The 27325-nt window shown below is 37.8% G+C and overlaps 2 protein-coding genes across 5 annotated transcripts in view; one reads left to right on the top strand and one right to left on the bottom strand.

Moving 5' to 3' along the window:
• CCDC181 (coiled-coil domain containing 181) overlaps window positions 1-4401 on the top strand; it is a 48957-nt gene extending 44556 nt beyond the window's left edge. For all 4 annotated transcript variants that reach the window (XM_057315674.1, XM_057315673.1, XM_057315672.1 and 1 more), the window contains exon 6: window positions 107-4401. In XM_057315674.1, coding sequence (XP_057171657.1) covers window positions 107-266 — 160 coding nt within the window. In that variant the 3' untranslated portion in view covers window positions 267-4401. The remainder of the gene's footprint in view (window positions 1-106) is intronic.
• Window positions 4398-27258, bottom strand: BLZF1 (basic leucine zipper nuclear factor 1). Its single transcript, XM_026509423.4, has 7 exons — window positions 26818-27258; window positions 25705-25782; window positions 17200-17639; window positions 15470-15669; window positions 13207-13335; window positions 10303-10522; window positions 4398-5733 (listed from the first exon to the last, which is right to left on the bottom strand). The coding sequence occupies exons 2-7, from the start codon at window positions 25733-25735 to the stop codon at window positions 5548-5550; spliced, it is 1206 nt and encodes a 401-aa protein (XP_026365208.3). The 5' UTR covers window positions 25736-25782; window positions 26818-27258; the 3' UTR covers window positions 4398-5547.
• Between the last annotated feature and the right edge of the window lie 67 nt (window positions 27259-27325).

Genomic DNA, 27325 nt, shown 5'->3' with positions numbered 1-27325 from the left:
AGTGTAAAGAAATTCAACTTCCTTTAATAGTCTGTAGCAATAACTTTATAGCAAGAAGGGTATTCACGTCGGTACTCACCAGATCTGATCACGTCTCTTTCTACAGATGGTTGCGAAGGAAACGGTTTGAAAAACTAGCAGAGCAGCAAGCTGTCAGAGAGAGAACTAAGCAGCTCCGACTAGAAGCAAAGCATTCTAAACAGTTACAGAGCCACCTGTATATGTCAGAAGCCAAATCTTTTCGTTTTACTGATCATTATAACTGAAAGTATCGATTAAGTGTACTTCGTTTGGAAGCTGCTATCCTCAAAATTTTGGATATCATTTCTAATGGCCTGTGTGTTTTGGTCATACTCTAAATTATGGAAATGCTATTTATCTTTTGGCAATACTGACAGTGAATTTCTTTTTTTTTTTTTTAACACTAAACAAAATAAATTTCTTCTCTCGCAGTGTTGTATTGTGTTCTACCATCTCATAGTCCATGCCGCAAATTGAACAATAAATGAACTCTAGATTCCTTTACTTCTAAATTATTTTAGCATTTCTAGCTGGAAAGAACACAAGAAAGGAACAGATTTCTATTCTTAGTTTCTATTATTATTAAAAAAAGATGGCAGTAGAACATTTTCCTGGAGCTGAAGGTGTGACCTCTTAAACAAGCCTGGTTCAAGGCCTTATACAAAATCCTGTCTATGGCAACTTTGAATTTGAATAGCTGTGGCAAGCTAAGAAATAGGGTAGGCTTACTTCCTCCTGTTCTTTAAAGAAAGAAGATAGTGACAATTATGTGTCCAATTTTGGTATATTACAAAATTAACTAGCTCTTATTGAGAGTTTATAATCATGGTATTGTTGTGCTTTACATAAATAATTTGATGTAATCCTTATGACAACCCTATTGGTCTTGTTTTGCAGATGAGGAAACAGGTATAGAGGGAGCAGTTTGCTCCCAGACTCTGACCTGTGTAATCGCAAATCCTTTCTTTTAGGCATATTATAAAATTTTACAGACCTTGGTAGATATTGTGAAATATTTAAGACTATACATGTATCTGATGTGTAGAGGAACAGTATTCTTGGTACGTGTAAGGGTCTTTAAAGGTTGGAAGACAAAGGTAAACATTCCAAGTGTGATGGAGGCTGGAGAATCACCGTAGTTGTCCTGTTAAAGCTTCAAAAGACAAAGTTCTTATCAACTGGGTATTTGTACCTTAATCACTTGACCCTAAATGAGAAAACAGAGAATTATTCAATCCTGTCTCAACTTCTTATAGCACTTTCAGCATAGACCAGACAATTTAACATTTCATTATAACTAGTCCTGTGTTGTTTAAAGTTACCTTTAATAATGAGAACCAGTTTTGAGATTTAAATATTCCACTTTTTACAAAAAAGCCTGTTGGAATTTTGATGAGAGATTGCAGTGAATCTACAGATTGTTTTGGGTAGTACTGCCGTTTTAATAAAATTGTCTCCCAATCCATAACACAGGATTTCTTTTCACTTAGTGCAAAAAATTTTGCACTTTCACTGTACAGGTCTTTCACCTCCTTGGTTAAATTTATTCACAGATATTTTATTCTTTTGGATTCTACTGCAAATGGAATTGTCTTCTTAATTTGCTTTTGGGCTGTATATTCAAAATCAAACACAAATGAATTTTGTGTATCGATATACTGTGCAACTTTGCTGAATTTATCAGCACTAGTTTTGTTTTTTTTGGTAGATTGCTTGGAATTTTCTATATATAGGATAATATCACCTATAAATGGAGATAGTTTCACTTCTTCCTTTCCAAATTGGATTCCTTTTCTTTCTTTCTTCACTGATTACTTTGGCTAAGATTTCCAGTATAATGTAAAATAGTGGTGGTGAAAGTGGGCATTCTTGTCTTGTTCTTGATCTTAGGAGGAAAGCTTTTAGTCTTTCACTATTGAGTATGACGTTAGCTGTGGGGTTTTCCATAAATGCCCTTCATGAAGCTGAGGATGTTCTATTCTTATTCCTCTATTCTACTTATTCCTATTCTTTGATCCCTATTTTTCTGAGTGTTTTTATCATAAAAGGGTGTTGGATTTTATCAAATGCTCTTCCTGTAGCAAGTGAAATGACCACATGTTTTTCTTTTGTTCTATTGTATATGTGTGTGTGTGTATTACATTGAATTTCTTGTGTTGAACTACCCTTGCATTCCTGAGATAAATACTACTTGGTCATGGTGTATGATCCCTTTACTATGCTGTTGCAGTTTGCTAGTAATTTGTTGAGGAATTTTTTCATCTATGTTCATAAAAATATATGGTATTGGAATGTTTATTACTGATTTAATCTGTTATAGGTCTGTTCACATTTTCTGTTTCTTCTTGAGTCAGTTTTGCTAATTTATGTATGTCTAGGGATTTGTCCATTTCATCTAGTTTATGTTATAGTTATTAAGTACAGTTATTCCTTTCTTTTCTTTTAACTTGAGGTTGGTAATAATTTCCCCACTTTCATTTCTAATTTGTCATTTACATCTCCTTTTTTTCTTAGTCTGGCTGTAGGCTTGTCAATTTTGTGGATCTTTTCAAAGAACCAATTTTTTATTTCCTTGATACTGTTTTTCTGTTCTCTATTTTGTTTATCTCTGCTCTACTTTTGATTTCCTTCCTTCTGCTAGCTTTGGGCTTAGTTTGCTCTTTTTTTTCTAGTTCCTTACGGTATAATGTTAGGTTGTTGATTTGAGATTTCTGTTTGTTTTGTTTAGCTCAGCAGTTAACTATTATTACTATTATTGACACTCTTCAACCAACCATTGCCATTAGTTTGTAGTTATGAGTGTATGCACAATTTTTTTGTGTGATAAAATATATAAAAAACTTACCATTTTGACCATTTTTAAAGTGTATAATTAAGTACATTCATATTGTACAGCCATCACCACTTTCCATCTCCAGAATTTTTCATCATCCCAATGGAAAGTCTGTGTCTATTAAGAACTCTCCATTCTGGGGACACCTGGGTGGCTCAGTCTGTTAAGCATCTGCCTTCTGCTCAGTCATGATCCCAGGGTCTCGGGATTGAGTCCCACATCGGGCTCCTTGCTCAGTGGAAAGCCTGCTTTTCCCTCTGCCTGCCGCTTCCCCCTGCTTGTGCTCTCTCTTGCTCTCTGACAAATAAATCTTTAAGAAAAATAAAAATTCTTCATTCTGCCTTCCCTTGATGTCCTGGAACCACTATTCTACTTTCTGTGACTATGAATTTGATTATTTCATGTTCCTACACTATTTGTCCTTTTGTTTCTGACTTATTTATTTAGTGTAATTTTTTTTTTTAAAGATTTTATTTATTCATTTGAGAGAGAGAGACAGCCAATGAGCGAGGGAACACAAGCAGGGGGAGTGGGAGAGAAAGAAGCAGGCTCCCAGCGGAAGAGCCCGACATGGGGCTCGATCCCAGAACTCCAGGATCACACCCTGAGCCGAAGGCAGACACTTAACGACTGAGCCACCCAGGCGCCCCTATTTAGTGTAATGTATTAAAGGTTCATTTATGCTGTAGCATACATCAGATTTTCATTCCTTTTTAATGCTAATGTTCCACTGCATGTGTGCACATTTTGTTTATCCATTCATCCATCAAAGGACACCTGTGTTACTTCCACCTTTTGGCTATTATGAATAATGTTGCTGTGAACACTGGTATAAAAATATCTATTTGGGTCCTTGCTTTCAATTGTTTTGCAGATCTAGCTAGAAGTGGAATTGCTGGACCATGTGGTAATTGTATGTTTAATTTTTTGAGGAACTAACATACTGTCTCCAACAGTGGTTGCACCATTTTACACTCCCACCAGCAATGCACGAGGGTTCCAGTTTCTCTACATCCTTATCAACACTCATTATTTTCCTTCCTTGATAACAGCCATTGTAATGGGCATGAAGTGATATCCGTTTGCATTTCCTTAATGATTAGTGATGTGGAGAATCTTTTGATACACTTATTGGCATTTTGTGTATCTTTTTTAGAGAAATTTCTCTTCGTGTTCTTTGCCCATTTTTTAATATGGTGGTTTGATTTTTGGTTGCTGAGTTATAGACCCTTTATTCTGGATACTAGACCCTTATAAACCATATAATTTGCAAATATTTTTCTCCTGTAGGTTGCCTTTTCATTCTGTGGACAGTGTCCTTTGATGTACAAATGTTTTTAATTTGGATAAAGTTCAGTTTATCTATTTTTTCTTTTGTTGTCTGTTTTTCAGGTGCCATATCCAAGAAATCATTGCCAAATCCAATGTCATGAAGCTTTTCCTCTATGTTTTCTTCTAAGTAAACCTACAGGAAAGGCTGAAGAATCAATTATAAATGGTGTAAGTTAGACGAAGGCTTGAAAAGCACATTAAATCAATATTCAAAATAAAGAACGTAGAGAAATTTATTGCCATTTCAAAGCATAACTCAGATGAATCAGACAAAAAAGATCATTAAGTTGGTATTAAAATGTTATTTGTCTTTAGAAGATTTCTTTTTTGATACGCAATTTTACACCTAATATAGTGTAATTTGGTATAAACATATTTTGGATATTTTTAAAGGCTTATAAAAGGGTGTTTTATGATGGTCCATCATAAATAAACAATAATATATATTAATATAACTTAATGATGGATTGCATTTTGAGTTTATACAATGTTCCAGAAAGAGCCTACTTTCTCCATTATATTTTATATTAAATTGGATATTCCTGTTGTGTTGCATTTGTCAAAATGAGCTCAGTAAAATCTATTTATTTTATATATGTCAAGTTGCATCCATTCAAACTATGGAATTCCCCACACAAAACCAACATGAGAATATGTTTTGCTGAAACACTTGCTAATGTGGCTATAAAATACTTTTAATTTTCCTTACATATAGCATTTAGTTTTAAAATATAAGTCCCTTCACCCACAGTATTTCCATAAGCCGCCTTTGTAGTCCAAAGTAAATCACCAAAAAGGTAACAGATGCTTTCTCCACCCATCCCACTGCCAGCTATTCTTCCTTTAGAGTAGGGGCCAGAAAAATTGTCCTGTAAAGGGCCAGATAGGATATTTTAAGTTTTGCAAGCCATACGAGCCCTGTTTTATCTATTCAGTTCTGCTGTAGTACCAAAAAAACCCCCAAAAACCCAAACCCAACAACCACAGACGACAGTAAATGAATGGGTGTAGCAGCATATGACCCTCCCTGCATTAGACTACCACAATTAAATCTGCTCATATTAAATATGGAGTAAGATATAACTTAGGGCCTAAAATAAAGGTAGATCTTTTCCTTTCAGAGTCCTTTACAAAAAGCATCATGTATGCCTGGAAAGAATCATCTACTTTCATTCTTTTCTTACCCTGAGGTATTTATTAAGAAAGGGTAATCTGTGGTCCAGTACATGAAACATTGTTGGGGATATATATTCTTTAAATAGAAAGTGACATTCTGCCATCATAAGAACTCCAGCTCCCAAATAATAACGACTCTCGGGTAAGAAGCAAGTGCCTGTAGCATGCCCCCAACATACTGAACGTTAAAGGACAATAAGTTCTCCCCGGCAGTGATTGCAGCAATTGAAAGTTATATTTTCATATCTGGTATAGGGATGAAATCGTCCAATGTTTTTCTTTGTAGCAAGTAAGGCAGTTGGTGAAGACTCAGAAAATGGAATATCGGGTGAGCTTTCTGTACAGGTAACTGGATCCAAGATGCGTAGAACCTAAGGAAAATAAGAAGTAATGTCAGATGTATGGCTTAGGGACGGTCCAAGCCCAGATAACTACCTATAAAGCCCCATAACGTCTGAATGATGAATTTGGTTAGAGAACTTATCCCTTTTCCAAAAAGCTCTAAATTTAACAATGATGTCTAGCTATTACATTACCTAGGTTACCTATTTTTCAAAAATGATGAAATTAATATTCTTTTATGGATATTGGTGAAAAACATGAAAACACAGAAAAAAATATGGTTATATGAATTCTACCTTAAGTGATGTCAATTTTTATCCTTAACCAAAAAGCACCCACCGCCTCTCCTCTATCATCTTTCATTCAACTGCCTGGAATCAGGATTCTGCATTCTTCTAAGGAAATCCTATTTCAAAGTTTTTAATCATTTACTTGTAAAATCAATAGCTTTTCATCTGTCTAGTCCTAATGTATATGCCGTGTTTTATGCTAACAATCATGTTCTTGTTTCTTGGGTTTCATGGACAATATGCTCTCCTAATTCTTCTGCTCTGACTTGTCCTGCTGTTTCCCTTACTAACACCCACAACAGGAGGAACTGTTGGGTTGAAAAAAATTCTCCAATTAAGGGCAAAGATGACATGCTTGTTCAAAGCTCCTGTTTCTTAAGTTTATATTCTCCCAGCGATATCACATGAGGAGAACGCGTTACGGTGCAAGTGAGGTAGGCGCTACGGTTGGAAAGGAGCTGTGAAAAACGGCAGGGGAAAGAACTCTGTTTTTAATGTAAGCCTATACCTTACTTACGTAAGGAGCTTTCAGATATGGTTGGAGAGGCCTGTTTCTCTCACTCTCATGTTGTCCAGCAGTGTGTTTTCCTTCTCAGTTACTACCATACCCAAAGAGCTACGGCTAATTTAAGAACGTCCTGGCACTACTTAAGAGCTAGCATTCTATTTTAAGACCTCTATTTTTCAAATATATTGCTGTTTTTTCCACTGAATTTTTGGGATCTTTCTATTCTTGTAAAATTTGGTTGGGTGCTAGAGGACAAGCAAAGATGAAGGGCTTAAAGTTGCTTATAAATTTGGAAGGGAAAATAAGAAAAGTACTGAAATACTCTCTATATGCTATTACATTCCACGTCTGTAGAGAGAGAAAATACCAAAGGAGTACAGCAGAAGGAGACGGAGATATCAGTACAAATAGATTTTAGCCTGGAGGTGATGGGGAAGGATTTTAAGCAGGGTACCTTTCAGAGAAATCATGCCATACACAGTTGGAAGATAGGGGAAGGGGCAGGCATTAAAAGCAGACAAGGGAAGAACAAATGAAGGGAGTTTACCGTAGTAATCTAGCTAAGAAATGATAACCTCGAAGCAATGAACCTTGGGGCTGAAAGGCTCAAGAGACCCTAAGAAAGCAGGACTGTCAGTAATGTTAACTAAGAGAATGTGGTGGATAAAGGATTGGGAAAAGGGGGTCTGGACCAAGCCCTGGGGATACCCAACATCGGACAGTAAAACAGAATGGTCAGAGAAAAGAGAAAAGCCAGGAGAGTGTGCAGTTATGGAGGCCAAGAAAAGGGAGTGTCTCAAGAACGGAGGGGCAGTCACACCGCGTGCTACTGGTAGCACTGAGGAGGCCGGGACAGTTCCCCACAAGGGGACACAGCGGATAAAGACAACGAGCTTAGTTTTGGGTACCGATTCACTATGTAAATAGCTGAGTACCTACTATGTGTAAAGGACTACTTGCCAGACCTTGAGGAAACATAAGATACAGTCCTCACCCTTAAGGGGCTTACAGTTTGGGAGAGAGAAGGAGAATCAAAGAACTGCAATTTAACATGGCAAAGAGCTGCAACAGATAAATGTAAAACACACAATGGAAGCCTGGGGAAAGGACCATCTAAGGTTACCACTGAGATTCAGGGAGGGCTGATTCTTAAAGGTAGTGAGGTGCTGGGAGGGCGGTCTGGGCAGAAGTAAGTGCGTACAGAGGCTTGAGACACTGGCACGTCTGTGGAGTGAAAACTGGTTCACGCTGCTAGGATTTGAAGAGCTGGGGGTGGGGACACCTGGCTAATAACCTTGGGAAGAGGAGACGGAATAAAGATTTTTAAAAGCCTTTTATACAATATGAAAGAATTTGAGATTCCATAATGAGGGAGACTGGGATCTGTCTGAACAGGCGTACCAACACAAGTGGGATTGACTTTTTCCTTTTTTTTTGGACTGGCATTTTAAAAATAACTGGCAGCAGAGGATGGTCTGGAGGCAGGTAAAAAGCAAGGGGTATTGGTGAGGTGGCTACTGTAATAAGGCTGGAGGGTGGGCATGTGAACTTGGAAGAGGGGATAAATTAGAAGGAACCCATAGGATTTGTAGAATCAACAGGATTATGGGGATGAAGAAAATAAAAGAAAAATGATATCTACCATTTATTAAGAAATTACTGTCTATTGGAATCTGCTACGAGCTTTATATGGATTATTTTATGAAGTCCTCAAAACATCTATATAGTGGTATAGTTCACTAAGATAGGGAGTATAGGAGGGGCGCCTGGGTGGCGCAGTCGTTAAGCGTCTGCCTTCGGCTCAGGGCGTGATCCCGGCGTTCTGGCATCGAGCCCCACATCAGGCTCTTCTGCTGGGAGCCTGCTTCTTCCTCTCCCACTCCCCCTGCTTGTGTTCCCCCTCTCTCTGGCCGTCTCTCTCTGTCAAATAAATAAATAAAATCTTAAAAAAAAAAAAAAAGGGAGTAGAGGAGAAGAAGTGGGTTCTTTTTCTTCTTTTTGAGGGGAGGGCAAATACAGATGTAAAAGCAAGGAGAAGAGAGGTGGTTCTGTTTTCAGCTGTTTGAGATGTGCCTATGGAGATGTCACACTGGATACGTCTCCTTAAACCAGAAACAAATGTCTCAGTTGAAAAAGTCCCAAGTGTAAAACTGTGGGACTAGGATAGTCCCTAGAGAATCTAGGAAGTCTGTTATGAGAGGAAAGGCTCAAGAGTGGGCCCAGGAGGATGCCTCACCCCCTGCCAAATTCTGAGAAAGAATGGCCAGAGAAGTAGGGAGGCGTTGGCAGGGTACAATGCTGCAGAAACCGAGGGAGTCTGAGAAGCATGGGGAGCAGATTCCTTCAACACTTAGAGCAGGAAAAAAGGTGATGAAGAAGAGTTCTGAGAGGGAGAATGAGAGGACCAAGAAAAAGTAAGGGGATATGGAAGAAGGAGTGCTGATACATACAATATGGTGATAAAGTATGTAAACATTCATGACCTTCATCCGAGCACGTTTTGAGAACAGGAGCTGGAAGGCTACTGGGTAAGCGACGGCAGGACCTGAGGAACGGATGGCACAGGAGTACATACAAGTGTGCACGGTTTGTCCAAGGTTCTCGCCTACAAAGGTGGTAAGGCCTTATCAGAGAACTTACGATAGAGGAAGATTTTTCTTTTTTAGATGGAAGACACCTGGGCGTGTTTTAAGCCAAAGAAGAAAGAGCCGACAGACAGAAGGGATGACGGGGGAGGCCTGCTGAGCCTGGAAGGGAGCTGTGCTTTGGAGAGGAGGGACACCTCCTCCAGTGAGAGAAATGTATATAAGGCTGGTTGCCATACAGGTGGGCTTCTGGGTATCAAGTGGGACCTTGAAGAAATTGTCTGCCTCTGCCTTCTTTTTCTATGAACTAGGAACAAAGTCATTGCTGAATGTGAGGTCACAGTTTGAGAAGTACAGAAACAAAGAAGGCAAGCAGCTGAACTGACAATGGACTGAAGTTTTCAGGGTACCTGAGAGAAGGATGATAAGGGAAAAAGACACCTAAGAACGAAATCTAGGCAAGCTATGGCAGGAAAAGAAGCCAGGAGAGTGAGCTGATGAGACGAAGAAAAAAAAATGTAGGGATGAAGGGAATAAAAATTATGTGATCACAGGGGTAATCAGAATAAAGAATTGGGGCTGGAAAAAAAGTTGAGAGCATAGATCATGGAGAGAGGTGTTGAGCTGATTTGAAAAGTGGAACAGTTCTGGTTAATGACAAGGCCTAAGACAGGGAGACACGAGTCAGATACTGAAATGTATGGAGGTGACCTTGGTTGTGCTGGTAGAACCGGGAGACCACAGTATTTGACAGCTCATCGGCATGAACCCTGAATTCATCCAGCGTTCTAGGTACCAGGGGTACACTATTTGATTCTGCAGCATTTGGCATATTCATATCTATATATGGGTATTAACAAATAAATTTCTGATGTCAGAATAATCTATTATCTACTCATGATTACTGAATTAAAAATCCTACACTAGTTTTCATATCCCAATGAACTCAAGTACAAGATCATCTATGATTCAGTAGCTAAAGACAGGCCCTTTCAAAACAACTACATTTGCTCCTTAAGGACAGAGTTAAAATGTGTCAGAAGTTAAAGCACAGAGGAGGAAATAATTTCTCCAAAATCACAACCTCATTAGCATGAGAATCAGGTTTAGATCCCATAATTCCTAAATGCGAAGTACTTTGCATTATAAAATACCACCTTTCAGTAAGAGGACAGTCTTAGAAGTTCCACAGTCCACAAAAGAGAAACATGTTACCGTTTCAGCCATTTTTTCTGCTGGGGTGCTGCAGAATTCAACCGTCGACGGAATCTTTTTATGACTGTTAGCGCCAACATTTCCCAGAAGATGAGCATTTACTGCTTTTGCCAACTTGTGATTTGTTAATGCTAGTTCTGCTGTGGTGTGAGGCTGCGCACTAGGGTAGTAAGTCTGCTCTCTTCCCCACTGCAAGGACACCAGGAGCTCCTCCAATAATCTGCACAGAACACACAGGAACACTGAATATTAGTAAGAGGATAAAACATGAAAATCAAGAAAACCAAATAAATGAGAAACATTCTTCTGAACTCACACAGTATCTTTCTCCCATATCTTTTTCTCAGAGTTCAATAAATTGGGAATTCTGGTAAAATAAGACTATAGAAAGCATTTATTTATTTATCAGGTAACTATCTGGAAGTCATTCAACAAACAGTACTTCCGGCTGAGCCACCCAGGTGCTCCAAACAGTACTTTTTTAGTTCTCATATTTTAGTACATGTAAAATATACTAGGTTACTCATCTAGTAGCAATAGGACTATTGATCTGACTTGTGTATCTATTGAGTATTTGTTTTTTCATGAGTTACATTAATGGATTTTTGAATGATAAACCAACTTACAACTCCTAGGACAAAATGTACTTGGCCATGATGTGTATATTCTTTTTATATATTGTTAGATTAGGACTTACAACCAACTTACAACTCCTAGGACAAAATGTACTTGGCCATGATGTGTATGTGTGTGTGTGTGTATATATATATATATATATATATATATATATATATATATATTCTTTTTATATATTGTTAGATTAGGACTTTTGCATCTATGTTCATTGGAAATACTGGTCTGTAGTTTTCTTGTAATATCTCTGGTCTTGGTATGAAGATAATGCTGCCTCATAAAGTCAGTTGGAAATTATTCCTTTCTTCTGTTTTCTAGAAGAGTTTGTGTAAATTTGGCTTTATTTCTTTCTTAGTTGTTTGCTCGTATCCTTCAGTAAATCCATTTATGCCTGGAGTTTTCTTTACTGGAAGGTTTTTAACTAAAAATTCAATCCCTTAATAGATTAGGGCTGTTCAGGCTATTTGTCTTGTGTACTCTTTGGTAGTTTTGTGTTTTTTAAGGACTCTGTCCATTTCATTTAAGTTGTTGTATTTACTGGCACAGAGTTGTTCATAATATCCCCTTATCATCTTTTTATGTCTATAGAATCTAGGTAATATACCCCCTTCCTCATTCCTGATTCTGGTAATGTGTTTTTTTTTTTTTTTCCTGATCATACTGCCTAGAGGTTTCTTAAATTTATCTCTTCAAAGAACCAGCATTTGGCTTTCTATGTCATTTATTTCTGCTCTCATTCATACTATTTTCTTTCATCTGCTTAATTTGCTCTTTGCGTTTCTTAAAGAGGAAGCTTATATTACCGACAGGACCTTTTTTTTCTACAATGAGCATTTAAAGCTATAAATTTCCCTCTAAATACTGCTTTAGTTGCCTCCCAAGAAATTTGATATTTTGATAAATAGTTTACCCTTGAACAACATGGGTTTGAACTATGTGGGTCCACTTAAAGGCTGATTTTTTCCGAGAAATACCGTATAGTACTGTAGATGTATTTTCTCTTCCTTATGATTCTATTTTACTTTATTTTTTCCCTTCCTTATGATTTTAGTAACAATTTATTTTCTCTAGCTTACTTTATTGTTAGAGTGCAGTATATAATATACAGAACATATAAAATATCTGTTAATCAACTATTTATATTATTGGTAAGACTTCTGGTCAAGAGTAGGCTATAAGTAGCTACATTTTTGGGGGAGTCAAAAGTTATACAAGGATTTTCAACTGCATGAGGGGGTCAGCCTCTCCAACACCTGTGTTGTTCAAGAGTCATCTGTATTATGTTTTCATTCTTATAATTTCCCCTGTGATTTCTTTGACTCTTACTGATTTGATTTGTAATAAATCAGTGATAGTCCTTGACTTATGGTGGTTCGATGAATGATTTTTTGACTAATGATGTTGTCAAAGTGATTAACATTTAATAAAAACTGTACTTTGAATTTTGAATTTTCATCTGTTTCTGGTCTAGCAATATTAGCAGTACCGTATTTCTCACGTTGCTGAGCAGTGGGAGCGAGCCATAGCTCCTAGCGAGCTCCATGATCACGAGGGCAAACATCCACTACAACAATTTTGTACCTGTACAACCATTCTGTTTTTCACTTTCAGTGCAGTGTTCAATTACTGAGATAGTCAACACTCCATGATAGAACAGGCTTGGTATTAGATGACTTTGCCCAAGTGCAGGCTAATATAAGTGTTCTGAATATGTTTAAGGTAGGCTAGGCTAAGCCATGATGTACAGGTTAGGTGTATTAAATTATTTTTTGATTTAAGATATTTTCAACTCCCGACGAGTTTATTGGGATGCAACCCCACTATAAGTCAAGGAAGATCTGTGTATAGAAGTACCAAGTACTTTTAAGGAAGAACATCTATTTGGATAGTTCTGGAGCATATGGACATGAAAATAAACTCTAACACTGTAGAACAGTCCTTAAAAAGATCTCCTTCCAAAGGAAAGATGGGTACACTTTTTGGCTTCTACCAAAAATCATACAAAACTGCTACAACTATAATCAAAAACTACTTGTAAACCCAGAGATTTCTTCTATTATAGCTATAATTAATTCTCTCTCAATTAAGAATGGAAGAAGCACCTAGTGTTATTTTTTTAGTCTTCTTCCCTCCCTGAGCATCTGTTTTAAAATGCTACTTGAAGCGTATGCTCAATAAAAGTTGTTAAATGTAGAAACACTAAAGAAGTATCACAATAACAAAACCTGCAAGAGAAAGAAGAAGAGTTCAGACTGTGAACAAATACCGTACTTCTGGGTAGCTATCATTTCCTGACGAAACTGCTCCCGTTCACTCAGGAGATCTTGGATCGCACTCTGGGCATCGCGGTTTTGACGCTGCAAACCTGCTCTGGAATTGGTTAACTCATCTGCCATCACCCTGGAAAAGACGAAAATATCACATATAAATTCTCTGACAATGACACGCTGCAAAGAAGTTAATATACTAACTTCATTTTCAAAAGCTTACAAAGAAGACTGAACACAGTCAAGTTACTTTTCCGTTTTTAAATCTTCACTAAAACGCATTTAAAATGTTTATGATCTTAGAGCTCATTGAAGGGATTTAAAAAATATTTGTTTACAAAATGACAAAGAAAAAGTTATTTAACTTTCTTATAGAGGGACTTTTGGAATGTACCTCAGTCTTACTCTAGATTGGGCAAATTTTGAAAAAATTAACATTAATTAAATGTTTTTAAATACAGGAAATTTTAGAGGAAAAACAAAAAAGAGTTGCTTTCTTATCACTTAGTTACCTTCTTGTCCTTAGAAAAATATTAAATAATACAGAAAGGCTTATATAAAAAAGGGAAACTAAGTCTTTTCTCCTGCCCAGCATCCCCATCCTTCTTTTTTAACCAATAAAATAACCAATAAAGTTTCTTACATATTTCTCTAGAAAAAAAATTATGGATATGTCAACATAAAAGTATATGTTAAAATAAATATATCCATTTTATTAACAAAAGAGGGATTATTTAATACAAAATTTTCTATGCCTTGTTTTTTTCACCTAATAATTTATCTCGGTTCTTTTTTTCATATTAGCACATACAGAGCTCTCTCTTTTTTTTTTTTAAAGATTTTATTTATTTATTTGACGGAAATAGAGACAGCCAGCGAGAGAGGGAACACAAGCAGGGGGAGTGGGAGAGGAAGAAGCAGGCTCCCAGTGGAGAAGCCTGATGTGGGGCTCGATCCCATAATGCCGGGATCACGCCCTGAGCCAAAGGCAGACGCTTAATGACTGCACCACCCAGGCGCCCCATCTCTCTCTCTCTTTTTTTTTTTTTTAAAAAAAACACCTTCATGTTTTCCTCTGATTGGACGTACCAAAATTTATATAACCAGTTCTCTATTAACAGAATTGAAGCAAAATTTTAAAGTATGCTTATTTAGCTGAAAATCTTAAAACTAAAATTAAAGTCTCAGACGATAGTGATTACTGACCAAAGATTAAATAAGTCAAAATATCTTTAAAGTTGAATTTAAGTTTTATTGCCCTCAGAATGTTACTGTCAGCACTGATAAGGATGTTGAGAAAGTTACATCGTGCAATAACCTGTATGACACATGCATGATTTGCCTCTTAACGTGTTCAGTGAGCATGAACTTTCATTCCAAGTCAATAAACAGTACATTCATTTCTCCACATCCATCCTATACAAGCATAATTAGAAAACAGTTAAGGACTTTAAAAGAGTAATTACTGGAAAGTATCACAGACATTAAGACATGAAGAAATACTGTCCTACAAATTATTCATCACAATCATTGATTCTTAACGTATAGCCTGGAAACGTGTGGTGTTGTGTAAGAAATCTCTAGATCACTGAATTTAAATCAAGAGTCACTAAACTATGTACGAAACATGTGGCTAAGCAGTGGAAATACAAAGATGGATAACACCCAGGCCCTGTTCTCCAGTCAGAGCTGGAAGGAGGGGGATAAACAGACCCCAGACACAACATACAGCAGTTTCCCACTACCAGTGTATCCATGGGCCTAGGTGAGGGCTCTGGGGGTTTCACCTCTGTTGGAGTGTAGCCTCATGCAGTATACCACACAAATAATTTTGTTTTTTGTTTGTGCATGAACAGAAAAGGGCTGGGAAGCTCTCTTATATAGCTAATACAGTTAAAAGAGCTATGAGAACAGAGCACGGAAGAGAAACAATATTTGAGTTTTCCAGATAGAAGGTGGGGAAAAATAATTTGTTTTTTTTCTGATTTTATTTATTTTATTTATAAGAGGTCTGAGTTTAATTTTGTTTCTTAAACATTGTAGTAGGAGTGATTTCTACTACAGAAGAGTAACCTAGAATTCTGGAGTGAGGGAGAAGTTGATGATATCACAGAGGAAGGACAGTCCGTACATACTTATAAATATATGAAGTACTTTGACAGTCGGAGTCAGGAATTCTCACACTACCATTTACTTTCTTGGGTTATGGTAAAAAATCTGATAGAGGAAAAGCTAGGAAATGAAATATTGTTTAAAACAGAAAATACCTGCTTGCGAGGAATTTACTCCGCCATACGTCACACTGTATTGACATACGTTCTAGCTGTTCAGAAAGTTGAGCTGTGTTTTGACCTAGGGCTTCATTTTCTAAAATAAGCTGATTTTTCTCACGGGCTAGACGTTCAAAATGATACTGAAGATCATCCCCAACAGAAGCCACTAGCAACTTTTTTAACTCTCGATTGACCTAGAAGAAAACATGACCTTTACAACCAGCTTATTAAAGTACTGTCAGTGACTTTAATGTAGCCAAACGAAAAAAGAGAAACCGTGTTTCATGTATATGGAGCTCCATTACTTAAAGTGCATACCAAAAAGCAATATTAAATATTTAAGTTTCAAAATCTATATAAACCATCTATCTCTATGTCTACATATTTATATCTACAGTCCATATGATTATAAACTGAGCCTCTTCTAGTAAGAGTCCCAACAATTATCACAACAGTTACAAACTGCTTCCAGTCAGCACATGAAGGCCAAAAATTAGAAAACGAAACCAGAAAATTTTGCCAAAAATTATGACAGAATGTTTTAGTGTTTTCAAATCTTTTTCAGCATTTAAAAATTAATTTCTTTGTGCCACAGGATTTGATTTTTTATTTTTTTCATTTTTTTTAAGGAGAGAGAAAGAGAGAGTATGAGCAGGGAGGGGCAGAGGGAGAAGGAAAGAGAGAATCTTGAGGAGGCTCCACAGCCAGGGTGGAGCCCAACGTGGGGCTCAATCCCATGGCCCTGAGATCACGACCTGCGCCCAAATCAAGAGTCCCACGCTGAACTGACTGAGCCACCCCCACACCCCTGTGCCATAGGTTTTCAAGAATTTAAGCAAAGGAAGCAATTTAGGATATCTACAAGCATGTCTTTTACTTTATCTAAAATGTGAATAATAAAAACATAAATGTTCAATAATAGGTACTGATATATGGTGCAGCAATGGAAGAACACTGTTGGTATGAAAAATGATATTGTAATAGAATATTCTGTGACATAGGAAAATATTAAAAAAGGTAAAAATGAACTCAATGTGTATAATTATTCATTTATAGCTAGATGGTATAATTATAGTTGGTACTATTTTCATTTTTTGTATTTTCTAAAATATTTACAAATAAATATGTATTATTTCTGTAATTAGAAGTTATTTAAAAATATTAAAGATATATTTGGATAAGAACCACTAACTACAGTGTCACTTATAAAGACTAACATCTAGCAAAAAGATGAAGGGTCTAAGAGAGAAACAAAAGATGAGTAAGGCAATGTTTACTAACATGTAAAGATGAAAGAAACACAACTAAGCACTATAGATCATTTTCCATTTACAATGAAGATACCAATGCTTACCCACCATTCCCTTTATCCCAAGTATTATGTACACGTAAGCAAATATACTTGGAACTTATGGAATTGTTAACTAGTCAACTTCAAAGTCTAACTTGCTCAGTCCTTGGTCCGGAATTTTATAACTATGACTTCCTTTACAGCTTATAGGTGGTCTTGTCCAAAGCACCTCACACTTCCATCTTCAACTTTAGAGGATAAGTTCCCAACATATACTAGTTCTACCAGAGAAAGAGAAATTTAAGAGGAAACTTTTTAGAGAAATGACAAGTCAAAATAAATGACATTCCAAGAGGAAATACAGTTTTCTAACACGCAGTCTTTGAAGGTCCACATGTAAAGAGCAGTGCTCATTAAAGCTATTTGTTCTTACCTCTGTCTGTACTCTGAGCTGGTTTGAAAGACCTTCCTTGTCCTGTAGTAACCTTCTTTCAGAGTTCTTGAGCTTTTCCAATATATTCTTTACCTCTGATAGTTCCTTTCTGGGTTCTACAATTCCCTCTGACTGCCCAAGGAATTCTCCTCTGTGATGTCCCAGAGACTTCACCTTTGCATTCTTGTTGGGGACATCATGGGTTATAGCAGCTTTGGGAACTAATATTCTTACGGCTTCAACTTCCACTGCTTTTTCAGTAAGAATCTTCCCGAGCTGAAGAACTCCTGGGCTTTCGCCTGGAACGGCTTTCTTCCGTGGATTCTGAAGGATGTGATGCTTTATGGGTTGGATCCCAGATGTAACTTCGACAGATTTAGGCGGCTCCTCAGTTTCCATTCCATCTCCTGCTCCTCGGACTGGGGCTGTAGTAAGGGTGACTATGAAAGAGAAAACAAAACATAAGCTATTTGCTAAAAAGAAATGCCAAGGAAAATGCCAAGACATACTTTATCCTACATTCAAAATTACTGGCACTAAAAAGAATACAAAAGATTTAAAGTTAATTTTCAAACCAATCAGGTGTCAATTTAACATGAAAGAAGTCTTAGAGGTTCGAACTTTCCTTAAGCAAATGGTTTCTCTCTTGGTAGAAAATGCAAGAGATGTGGAATCAGGGTATTTGGTTCTGACTTCTACTTCCTAGTATGACCCTGGGTAAACAAGTGAACCCTCTACAAACCTCTAATTCATATTCTGCGAAGTGGAGATAGTAACAACTGTGCTCCACGGTTGTGGTAAGAAAGGATGGAGTAAGATCGAGCACGTGGCATGCTGGCGTGTGCCTTCCTAAGGGAAGCCTCTCTCTAACCTTTCCAGGTTAGGCTGGATTCCCTGTTCATGTGCACCTGAGGACAGACTCTGCATTTCTCCTTTTTTCTATCAAAATGGTAAACGGACTTTCTTCCCCCCAGTGTAACTAGTTATACAATGTCTGTGCCTTCCTCTAGGACTAAGTTCCATGAGGGTAGGGATGAGTAATGTGCCTTGCAGCCAGCACTGTGTAGCTGGGGGAAGGGGCACAGGACGAGCATTTATCAGTGGTTATGGTGATGACCTCTGAGTAGTCTCAGGCAGCAAATATGCCGCTTGGTGCCTACTATTGACCCGACATTGTTTGAGGTAGTGGGGACTTTGATGTTCAAGAAATTACTATCGAATTTAGGAGACAGGACATACATATAAAAAGATAACATGTATTAGAGGGTAATAGATAATAAGAGTGCAATATGTGTTATAAAATTTCTACCAGAATTTTATTTCTACAGAAATGTTAACTAAGAACAATCATGGACCAATCTTTAGTGAATTCATTTCTATTATATTTTTATATTTATACTGTCTAAGGCAAAGACAGGAAACAGAATTCCTAGTTAAAAAGAAAAAAAAGCCAAAGTATGACCTTAGCCTCAATTTCTATTAGATATCAGTACTATGTTCTGATCAATTAAATATGAATTTTTAATTATTAATTAAATACTAATCATGTTTCACTGTAACCCATGAAGTCAGGAGAACAATTTGGTAAGAGCCATAATAAGGTCTTATTAAAACTAAACCTTTCTTAGGAATTTCTGAAGTACAAATCCATATTAAAAAAAGAGACCACATAACATATAAATATTCTATCAAGCAAAGACTGTTGTCACCTTGATTCCTGAACTCTTGTCCTAGAAACGGAATTCTCCAGCAAAGAACCACAGGAAATGGTAAGTTTGCCCAGGATGATGTGGGTTTTTTTTCTTTTTTTAAACACTGTGAAAAAATTACCTATAAAGATCTTTTCTAGCAAGGGAAATACCTAACAAGAAAACCTTCCTGGGATTCATTTATTAGTTTCCTATTTTTTAATGAGCTTACTTTTCTTCTTTCTCACAAACTTTGTTTTTCAGATGCAGAAACTGCAGAGCAGAACAGATTATCTTCACACAGACACACGTGTCCTCTGGTTTTTAACATTACATTATTATTATTATTTTTTTATAATGATTTTTTATTATATTATGTTAGTCACCATACAGTACATCCCCGGTTTTCGATGTAAGGCTCGATGATTCATTAGTTGTGTATAACACCCAGTGCACCATGCAATACGTGCCCTCCTCACTACCCATCACCGGCCTATCCCATTCCCCCACCCCCCTCCCCTCTGTAGCCCTCAGTTTGTTTCTCAGAGTCCATAGTCTCTCATTAACATTACATTATTAAAAGATATTAAGAAGAAAAAATTACCTATCTTCTCATCACTCTAAAATAACTTTTCATTACTACAAGTTTCTTCATTATTTTTATGTTTGTAATTATAATTAACTTTAGAAGCTTAATCTATTTTTCTATTTTGCTGTATTCTTCATATTTTTCATTTTATGACTACATTATTTCTTCAGGTTATATAACATTATTTACTTTATTATTCTGTTGTTGGATATTTATGCTTTTTCTAATTTTTCACTATAATAATGCTTCAGTGAATACTTTTATGCCTACAGATTTTTCTCAATTTCTGGATTATTTCTTTTGAATAAATTCTCAAGAATGGAATTAATGTGCCAGGTGAAGATCTGTATCGTCAAACGGCCTCATGAAACAACTCTCGCGATGTATCAGTAGATCCGTGACTTAAGTTCTTATTTAGTTTTAAACTTTTTGTATGTTCAACACAGATGATTTAATACAATAATTAAAAGTACAAATACGTGTAAAGTGTTTAGAATGGTGTTTGGCACAGTAAGCACTAACCAAATGTTAGCTTCTACTGCTATTGTAATTATTCTTTAAAAAACCCTAATAAACTTTGGATCTTGATTAAAGGGAGAAAGCTTAAGTTATGTCATCAAATATAATGCTTTTATTTTCTTACGCTCAAGTCTTCCAAAAGTACATCACTAGCCTTTAGAACTATTTTTTCATTTAACAGATTTCTGGGGGGGCAGTTTTTCCTACGTATGTAGCAGGGTACTGGGAATCTTGAGTTATGTTAGAGAGGAGGTGGAAAGCCATTTGGTGTATAATGATGCTATTTTACAAAAACATTTTCCATTAGAATACAATATTTTGTCATTTCCATATTGAATGTTAACTTGGGCCTTAGGACTAACTCCACCTTCAAAAAGACGAGCAAAGGAATTACTTCGGAAAGTGGAATAAAGAGTTTGGTATTTCAGGTCATGCCGTAGCCCGTTAGCACTTAGGAGGACATCTTCCACTGAGCTGTTTCAAGAATGAAGGCCTGCTCCCATGTTCTTAAAATCTGCTTTTAAAAAGTTCTAACTCTATCTAAAGCAAATTTAATTCTGTCACTAAGACACTGTCATTTAAGAAGTCATGCTGAATCATGAATTAACTACAGATTAATTGAAAAACCACTCAGGTCCACTGAAGCTGAAGAAATAAGAAGCAGGTGTGACACTCTGCGGTGATTAAACAGGATTTTTAGGCAAGTCACAACATTTTTGAATTGGAATTTTAGGTAATGGAGATTCAAGAACAAATCACAAAATAGTTACCGCTAAATCTAAAAGGCAAAGGAACATTAATGGGTATTTAAAAGAAATCTCTTTTCAAATGACATACATCCTAAAATGCCAGTGAAGAAATTCTATCAACTTGGTTCAGCCTCAATTTACTCTTCACTTTCTGTCAACGGTTGTACTTACTGAAGCATTTCTGAGCTCGAGAACCGTACAACACCTGCCATGGCAGCTGTAACAACTCTGCGGTAACTACGCTTCTAGCTCATGTGCACAGGCAAGGAGGCGAGTGGGCGTCGGGGCTTTCCATTTTCTCACCCGGTAACTTGCTTTTCATCATTGTTTTCCCTTATGACACACACAGAAACCTCTATTACAGATGCACTAAGCACAATCCAGGGCACATTCATGAGCAGTCACCGTCTCTCAGGTGGGAAGGCAAGATCCCTGGTTTCCGGCTCCACTATTAGGAGTGATGTGTAAGTAAAGCAAAACACCAAGCCCCGCTCCCCACTCTTGGAAGGGAACCAACAGGACGATTCTTCAATTATTCATCAACATTACTTCTACTTGTGACCAGTTATCAAAGAATGAAAGTGTATCTCAAGTTTATGGCTCGTTCTTACTGCCTTCCCCAAAGATTACTGAAATGCAGGGGAAGAACAAATAATATTCTATAACAGGAGTTGACAAACTTTTTCCATAAAGGGCCAGATAAATATTTTAGGTTCTGTGGACCATGAGGCAAAATGGAGGATATGAGATAGGTACTTATACAAAGAAGAAAAAAACCTCATTTTCAAAGATGAAACTCAAACTATAATAAGAAATGAGTAAAGTTTTCTTTTTCTTTGTAATATAGGTGTAATAATGAGCAGCATAGAATTCTTTTTAATTTGGGATAACCCCTGGCTTAAGTGGGATTCAAAGTTAGTGTTCCCCATCATCAAATGGATTTGAGGCTGAGGGCCATAGCTTGCCAACCCTGGCTCTAGGGCACTGAGGCAAAAAGAATAGGATTGTATAGACTGTCATTAAAGAAACAGTTGTCCTTTTTTCATAAAAGTGTAAATCTAAGAAGACAGATACTCTAAGTCCATAGGATGGTGCAGTAGGAAGAACATATGACTCTGGGTCAAAATACCCTAGGTCCCTATTTGCTACACATTGTGTGACTCTGGGCAGACCACTTACCCCTGCTCTCCTCTCATCCCTCAGTGCTTTCAGAATAATGCAAATATCAGAGTGTTTGAGAATAATTTGTTTTTCTCACAGACTGGACTGTTGGGAGCTCCACAGGGCAGGGTCTGCCTCCCAATCTTTGTATTGTGAGCTTAATGAGATGGTGCTTGGCACAGAAAAGATGAGTAAGTGCTTTCTGAAGTCCGTCGATGTTAATACGCTACTGAGAAGACTTCATTTTAACATCCACTAACTCATTCAAAAACTGCTTACCTTTTTTCCCCTCTATACCCAAGCATTAATTCCTAACTCAGTTATAGTCGGACGAACTTTTCAGAATATATGCAGATTCAGCTATCAAACAGTTAAACAATTTAGGAATTGTCACTCAGTAATTTTAAATCTTTATTTATTTATTTATTTATTTATTTATTTACTTACTTACTTACTTACTTACTTACTTATTTATTTGAGATAGTAAGAGAGAGAGAGAGAGCACAAGCCACGGGGCAGAGGGAGAGGGAGAAGCAGGCTCCCCATGGAGCAGGGAGTCCGATGCGGGGCTCGATCCCAGGACCCTGAGATCATGACCTGAGCTGAAGGCAGACACTTAACTGACTGAGCCACCCAGGCGCCTCAAAATCAATATTCCTTTAAATGTCATCAATATCATTTAATCAGGTTTAGTTACTATTAAATTAGAAAAATGTTATGGACAGTGGACTTAAGAGTAGGCCCCCGTTCACTGACATGGAATCTAAACAGTCAGTTTGTCACAGGCTCCATGAATAAAGAGCTCCCTGGTCAAGAAAGTGGGGGCGAGGCTGAGCCTTACATCTCTCTGCCCTTCACAGTGCACATTAGTACGCTAAAGGCTCTGGGAGGGCCTGTAGAATAGTCCCTTCTTTAATCCAGAATTTCCCAAATTTACCTGCCCAGGGATTTCTTCTTCACCTAATACCTGTTATTGCACAGAATGAGTGTTAAAGTTAGGCTATTTTATGGAATTCTAAATATTTAAAAGTCTCAGAGTTTCCTTCTTGGTTTACTTTCACTGAACAGTCTGACTTTAATACCTGTAATTTTAATCTTGCTCTCAAGAAAGTTTTGGATTCAAATTCCAATTTTTGAGTTGTTTCTCTTTATTGCATGTCTCCCATTCAAAGGAAGCCCTAGCAGCAACTGTGTATCCCTCTCATGAGGTCAGTTTTGCTCAAGTGTCCACTGAGAGGAAGTTCTGTTGCTATAAACCAATGTTGCTTTTCTTGTGAGGCAGTTATAGGAAAGGCAGGCAACGACAAATGTCAGTCGTGATAAGTGTACCTATTTTTAGGCCATGCAATACAAGGAACTTTTGTTCATAACGACGGTTAACATTATATTAAGTAGGAAGAGGAGTAACGGCTGAACTATGTACCTTACTGTAACATTAAGATCAAATGAAATAATGTATGTGAAAGTGCTTTATAACTCTAATCCTCATTACAAACAGGTAATAACAAATAAAAAACAATTTCCTTTCACAGAGGCCTTGCAATAACTAACTTGTAATCACTAATGATAATATTGTATTTAGGTTTTGTTTTTTGCCCAGCACCATGATCATGACGTTCACCTTAGTTACCATTTAATTGCTCTATTTCTCATTAATCCCCAGTTTATTACTTTCATTACGCTCTCTGGTTTGCTTATTTGAATACTATAAAAGCTTTCTGGTGACTCTGAAATGCTGTTCACGCCTGAATAAATTAAATTAAATATTTATTGGCATGATCTTCTTTTCCTTGCTTCCTAAACAGATTTAAATCCACCCCCCCCCATTTTAAAAGATTTTATTCATTTGAGAGCAAGCGAGTGAGCTCAAGCAGGGGGAGAGGGGCAGACAGAGGGAGAAGTAGACACTCCCCTAAGTAGGGAGCCCACGCAGGGCTCCATCTGCTCCATCCCAGGACCCTGGGATCGTGACCCTAGCTGAAGGCAGACGCTTAATGGACTAAGCCACCCAGGTGCCCCAATTTAAATGCCTTTTAAAAAGTTTGCTGTTGGAGGTATATTTGCTGCAAAGCTAGCTTCTGGAAAGTAGTTTCCCATCTCTCACTGATAGCCCCAACCTCTGGAACTCAGTCCGCCCAAGTCAGGAGGCCCTCACTTTAGGACATGCTAATACCGTTACCAATGCCTATATGAACATGGTCAGTAGGCTATAAGGGTCTGAATCACAAGTGAAGAGATTTGGGCTATAGATAGATTTGGAAGTTATTCTTACAGATCATTACTGAAGCCCTGAGAGCAGAAGAGTAAGAGGGCTGAAACATGTTAATTTTTAAAAGATAAACCAGAAGAAGAGGAGGATGAAAAAGAAACAGAGAAAATGTTGCTAGAGCAGTGGTGTCCAGTAGAACTTTCTGCAGTGATGGAAATGTTTTATAGCTGCATTTTCTAATGCAATAGCTACTCAGCCACATGTGGCTAATGAGTACTTGAAATGTGGCTGCGGTGACTGAGGAACTGAATTTTTAATTCTTAAAAATATTCACTTAAACTGAAATAGCTATATGTGGCTACTGCATTGGACAGTGAAGGGATGAAAACAAGAGCGGTATCATGGAAATCAAGGAAATAGAGTATTTCAAAAGGTGGGAATGATCCATATATGAAATGTTAGAGAAAGGACAAGCAAAGCAGGATTAAAAAGTAAGTACTGTAGTTAGCAAGTGTTATGAGCTGAATTGTGTTCCCCCTCCACAAATATTCATACGTTAAAGTTCTAACCATCCATACCGCAGAATGTGACTTTATTTGGAAACAGGGTCATTACAGATGTAATTAGTTAGGATGAGATTATACTGGAGTAGGGTGGGCCCCTAATTCAATAGATTGATGTCCTTATAAAAAAGGAAGAATTTGGACACAGAGACACAAACACAGGAAGAATGCCATGTAAACATAAAGGCAGAGATCAGGGTGATGCATCTACATGCCAAGGAATACCAAAAACTGGGGTGCCTGGATGGCTTGGTCAAACATCTGCCGTAGGCTCACAGCATGATCCTGGAGTCCCAGGATCAGGATCCTGCCCCATGTCAGGCTCCCTGCTCAGTTGGGAGTCTGCTTCTCCCTCTCCCTCTGCTCCGCACCCTCTCCCCCACTGCCATGCTCACGTGCTCTGTGTCTCTCTTGAATAAATAAATAAATAAAATCTTAAAAAAAGAAAAAAGAAAAAAAAACAGGAATACCAAAAACTGCCAGGAAACCACCAGAAACTAGGAGAGAGGGCTAGAACAGATCCTTCCCTAGTGCTTTCAGAAGGAACATGGCCCTGCCAGCACCTTGATATTGGACTTCTAGCCTCCAGAACGGTGAGGCAATAAATTTCAGTTGTTTAAGCTACTCGGTTTGTGGTGGTTTGTTATAGCAAGCCCAAGCAAAACAACACCAAAAAGAAGTCTTTTAGACCTCCTAGTTGCTTAAATCTTTAAAAAATATATCTAATTGTTTATTGAAACAGTATCTATTCTAGTGGATAGAAAACATAGCTGCGAAACTTTGCTTTTATACTAAATGTTTAACAGTAATTTAATAGTAGTAATGAATACTATCCAATGATGTTAATATTCCGGTGTATATGTGCGTGCTGTAATGTAAACACTGCATTACAAAACAAGCATGAAGAAATCTGAAACACAAATGGTTCCCAAGAGCTCTATGAGTTACTTGGCTCAAACATGCCTTCATCCTACGGTCATAATTTGCATGTTTTAAAAACAATTATCATGAAAAGAAGAACACTTACCTTTGGTTTCTAAACTTTCAAGAGTCGTCATTTTTTTTTAATCAATGAAAATGACCCTCAAAACTTCTACAGAAAAACCTAAAAATGGATAAAAGGAAAGAATTAAAACAATACCATATAAAGACATTCACTAAGTCCCTGTAACTCAGATGTTATATTCTATTTGTTTTTGCATTTAGTACACAAGCATTTCAAAATGCAATTTCACAGGTGATACTGTTATGCCTAACAAATTTCTCAAAAAATTACTGGTTGTTTACTTTCAAATTTGTTTCACTGTTTCACCAAGTACACTCTATCAGATATGTGTCCTGAATTTTGGTTGAGAAACTGTAGAGAAGTTACCTTAGGGGCTTTTATATCACTGATAAGACAACAGGAATTTAAAAGGAACTAAAGTAATTACTTTCTTAGGGGACATTAGTGATACTAATGTTTGATACGAATTTGCTCACTATATGTGTCAGAGAGGAGCTTCCGTTTATATGTTTAAACATATGACAAAAATACTCATGGTTACTTAATTTGCACTTTCTTGGGAATAAAAATTAAAATGGCATAACATATGCTTTCAGAAATGTATGCATGGCCTTGCAGTAAAGACTAAGATTCGCTGTCTTATGAGTGTTCTCTTATGAGAACACGGGAAGGTGGTGCTAGTGCAGTGATACGAACATGAAGAATTGTACATTAGATGACAACTGGTTTCACCATAAAGGGGACTCGATCGAACTCGGCACAGGGTCTTCCATGACTACCCTCCTTCTACTCTGAAAACAGGTATCCAGAGACCCTGTCGCAAGAGCAGAGAGCCCTGCCACGGCGCTCGGACTCTGTGCAGCGCACGGCACACGCACAGCGAGGGTCTCCCGCAAGTACCCATCCCAGGCAGGGGAGGGTGTGGAGTGGGTAACAGCGTGGAAACGACAAGCCTGTCAACCTCTGCCGTCCCAGGGAGCCGAACCCGAAGTTCCGTCCGTGTCTGAACAAGCTATCCCAGAACAAAAGGCAACCTTCCCGTAAATCCAAAGCGTCTCAACGCCAAACTCCAACCCAGACCTCCGTCCCTTTCCAACACCCTCCTCGGTTACACAAGCCGGTTCTTGGACTTACCGCCCAGGCTCCTCACTCTTCGGATTTCAGGGGGCTTCACGTTACAGACTGTTGGGCTCCGCGTCCCGGGGTTAACTTCGCCCACTCCTCTTCATGACCGAGCCGACCCGCCCAGGCCTTCCTGACATCCAGCTGCTCGCTCACTATTAATCACATCCTGTTCTCAGGGTTTCGTTTCCGGAATAATTTTCCCAAAGAGAAAGGTAAATACACTTTGTGGTGTCTTAAAACTCGAGGAACACAGCACGTACGGTATAAGGCTTCGTTAAGTGAAAAAGGGTAGATGTCAACTTAAAAATAAAACATAGACTATTTGGCGCTCTAGCCGCCTATGCACTTAACTTCCGGGTCACCTATCAACCAAACCTAAGTGATGATGCTGGAAAGAGGTAGGGAGTGTTCTGCCGCCCCAAGAGTCGCCATGGAGGGGCGGGTCTGTACGCGGATGGGCGGAGCTTCAAGTCCTCCTAGCCACTAGGAACGAAGGGGCGGGGCGGTGGCGCTCTCG

This window comes from Ursus arctos, unplaced genomic scaffold (assembly GCF_023065955.2).
Source record: "Ursus arctos isolate Adak ecotype North America unplaced genomic scaffold, UrsArc2.0 scaffold_2, whole genome shotgun sequence".
Classification (NCBI taxonomy): domain Eukaryota; kingdom Metazoa; phylum Chordata; class Mammalia; order Carnivora; family Ursidae; genus Ursus; species Ursus arctos.
The sequence above is the reverse complement of the archived record's forward strand: the minus strand, read 5'-3'. Positions and strand labels throughout refer to the sequence as shown.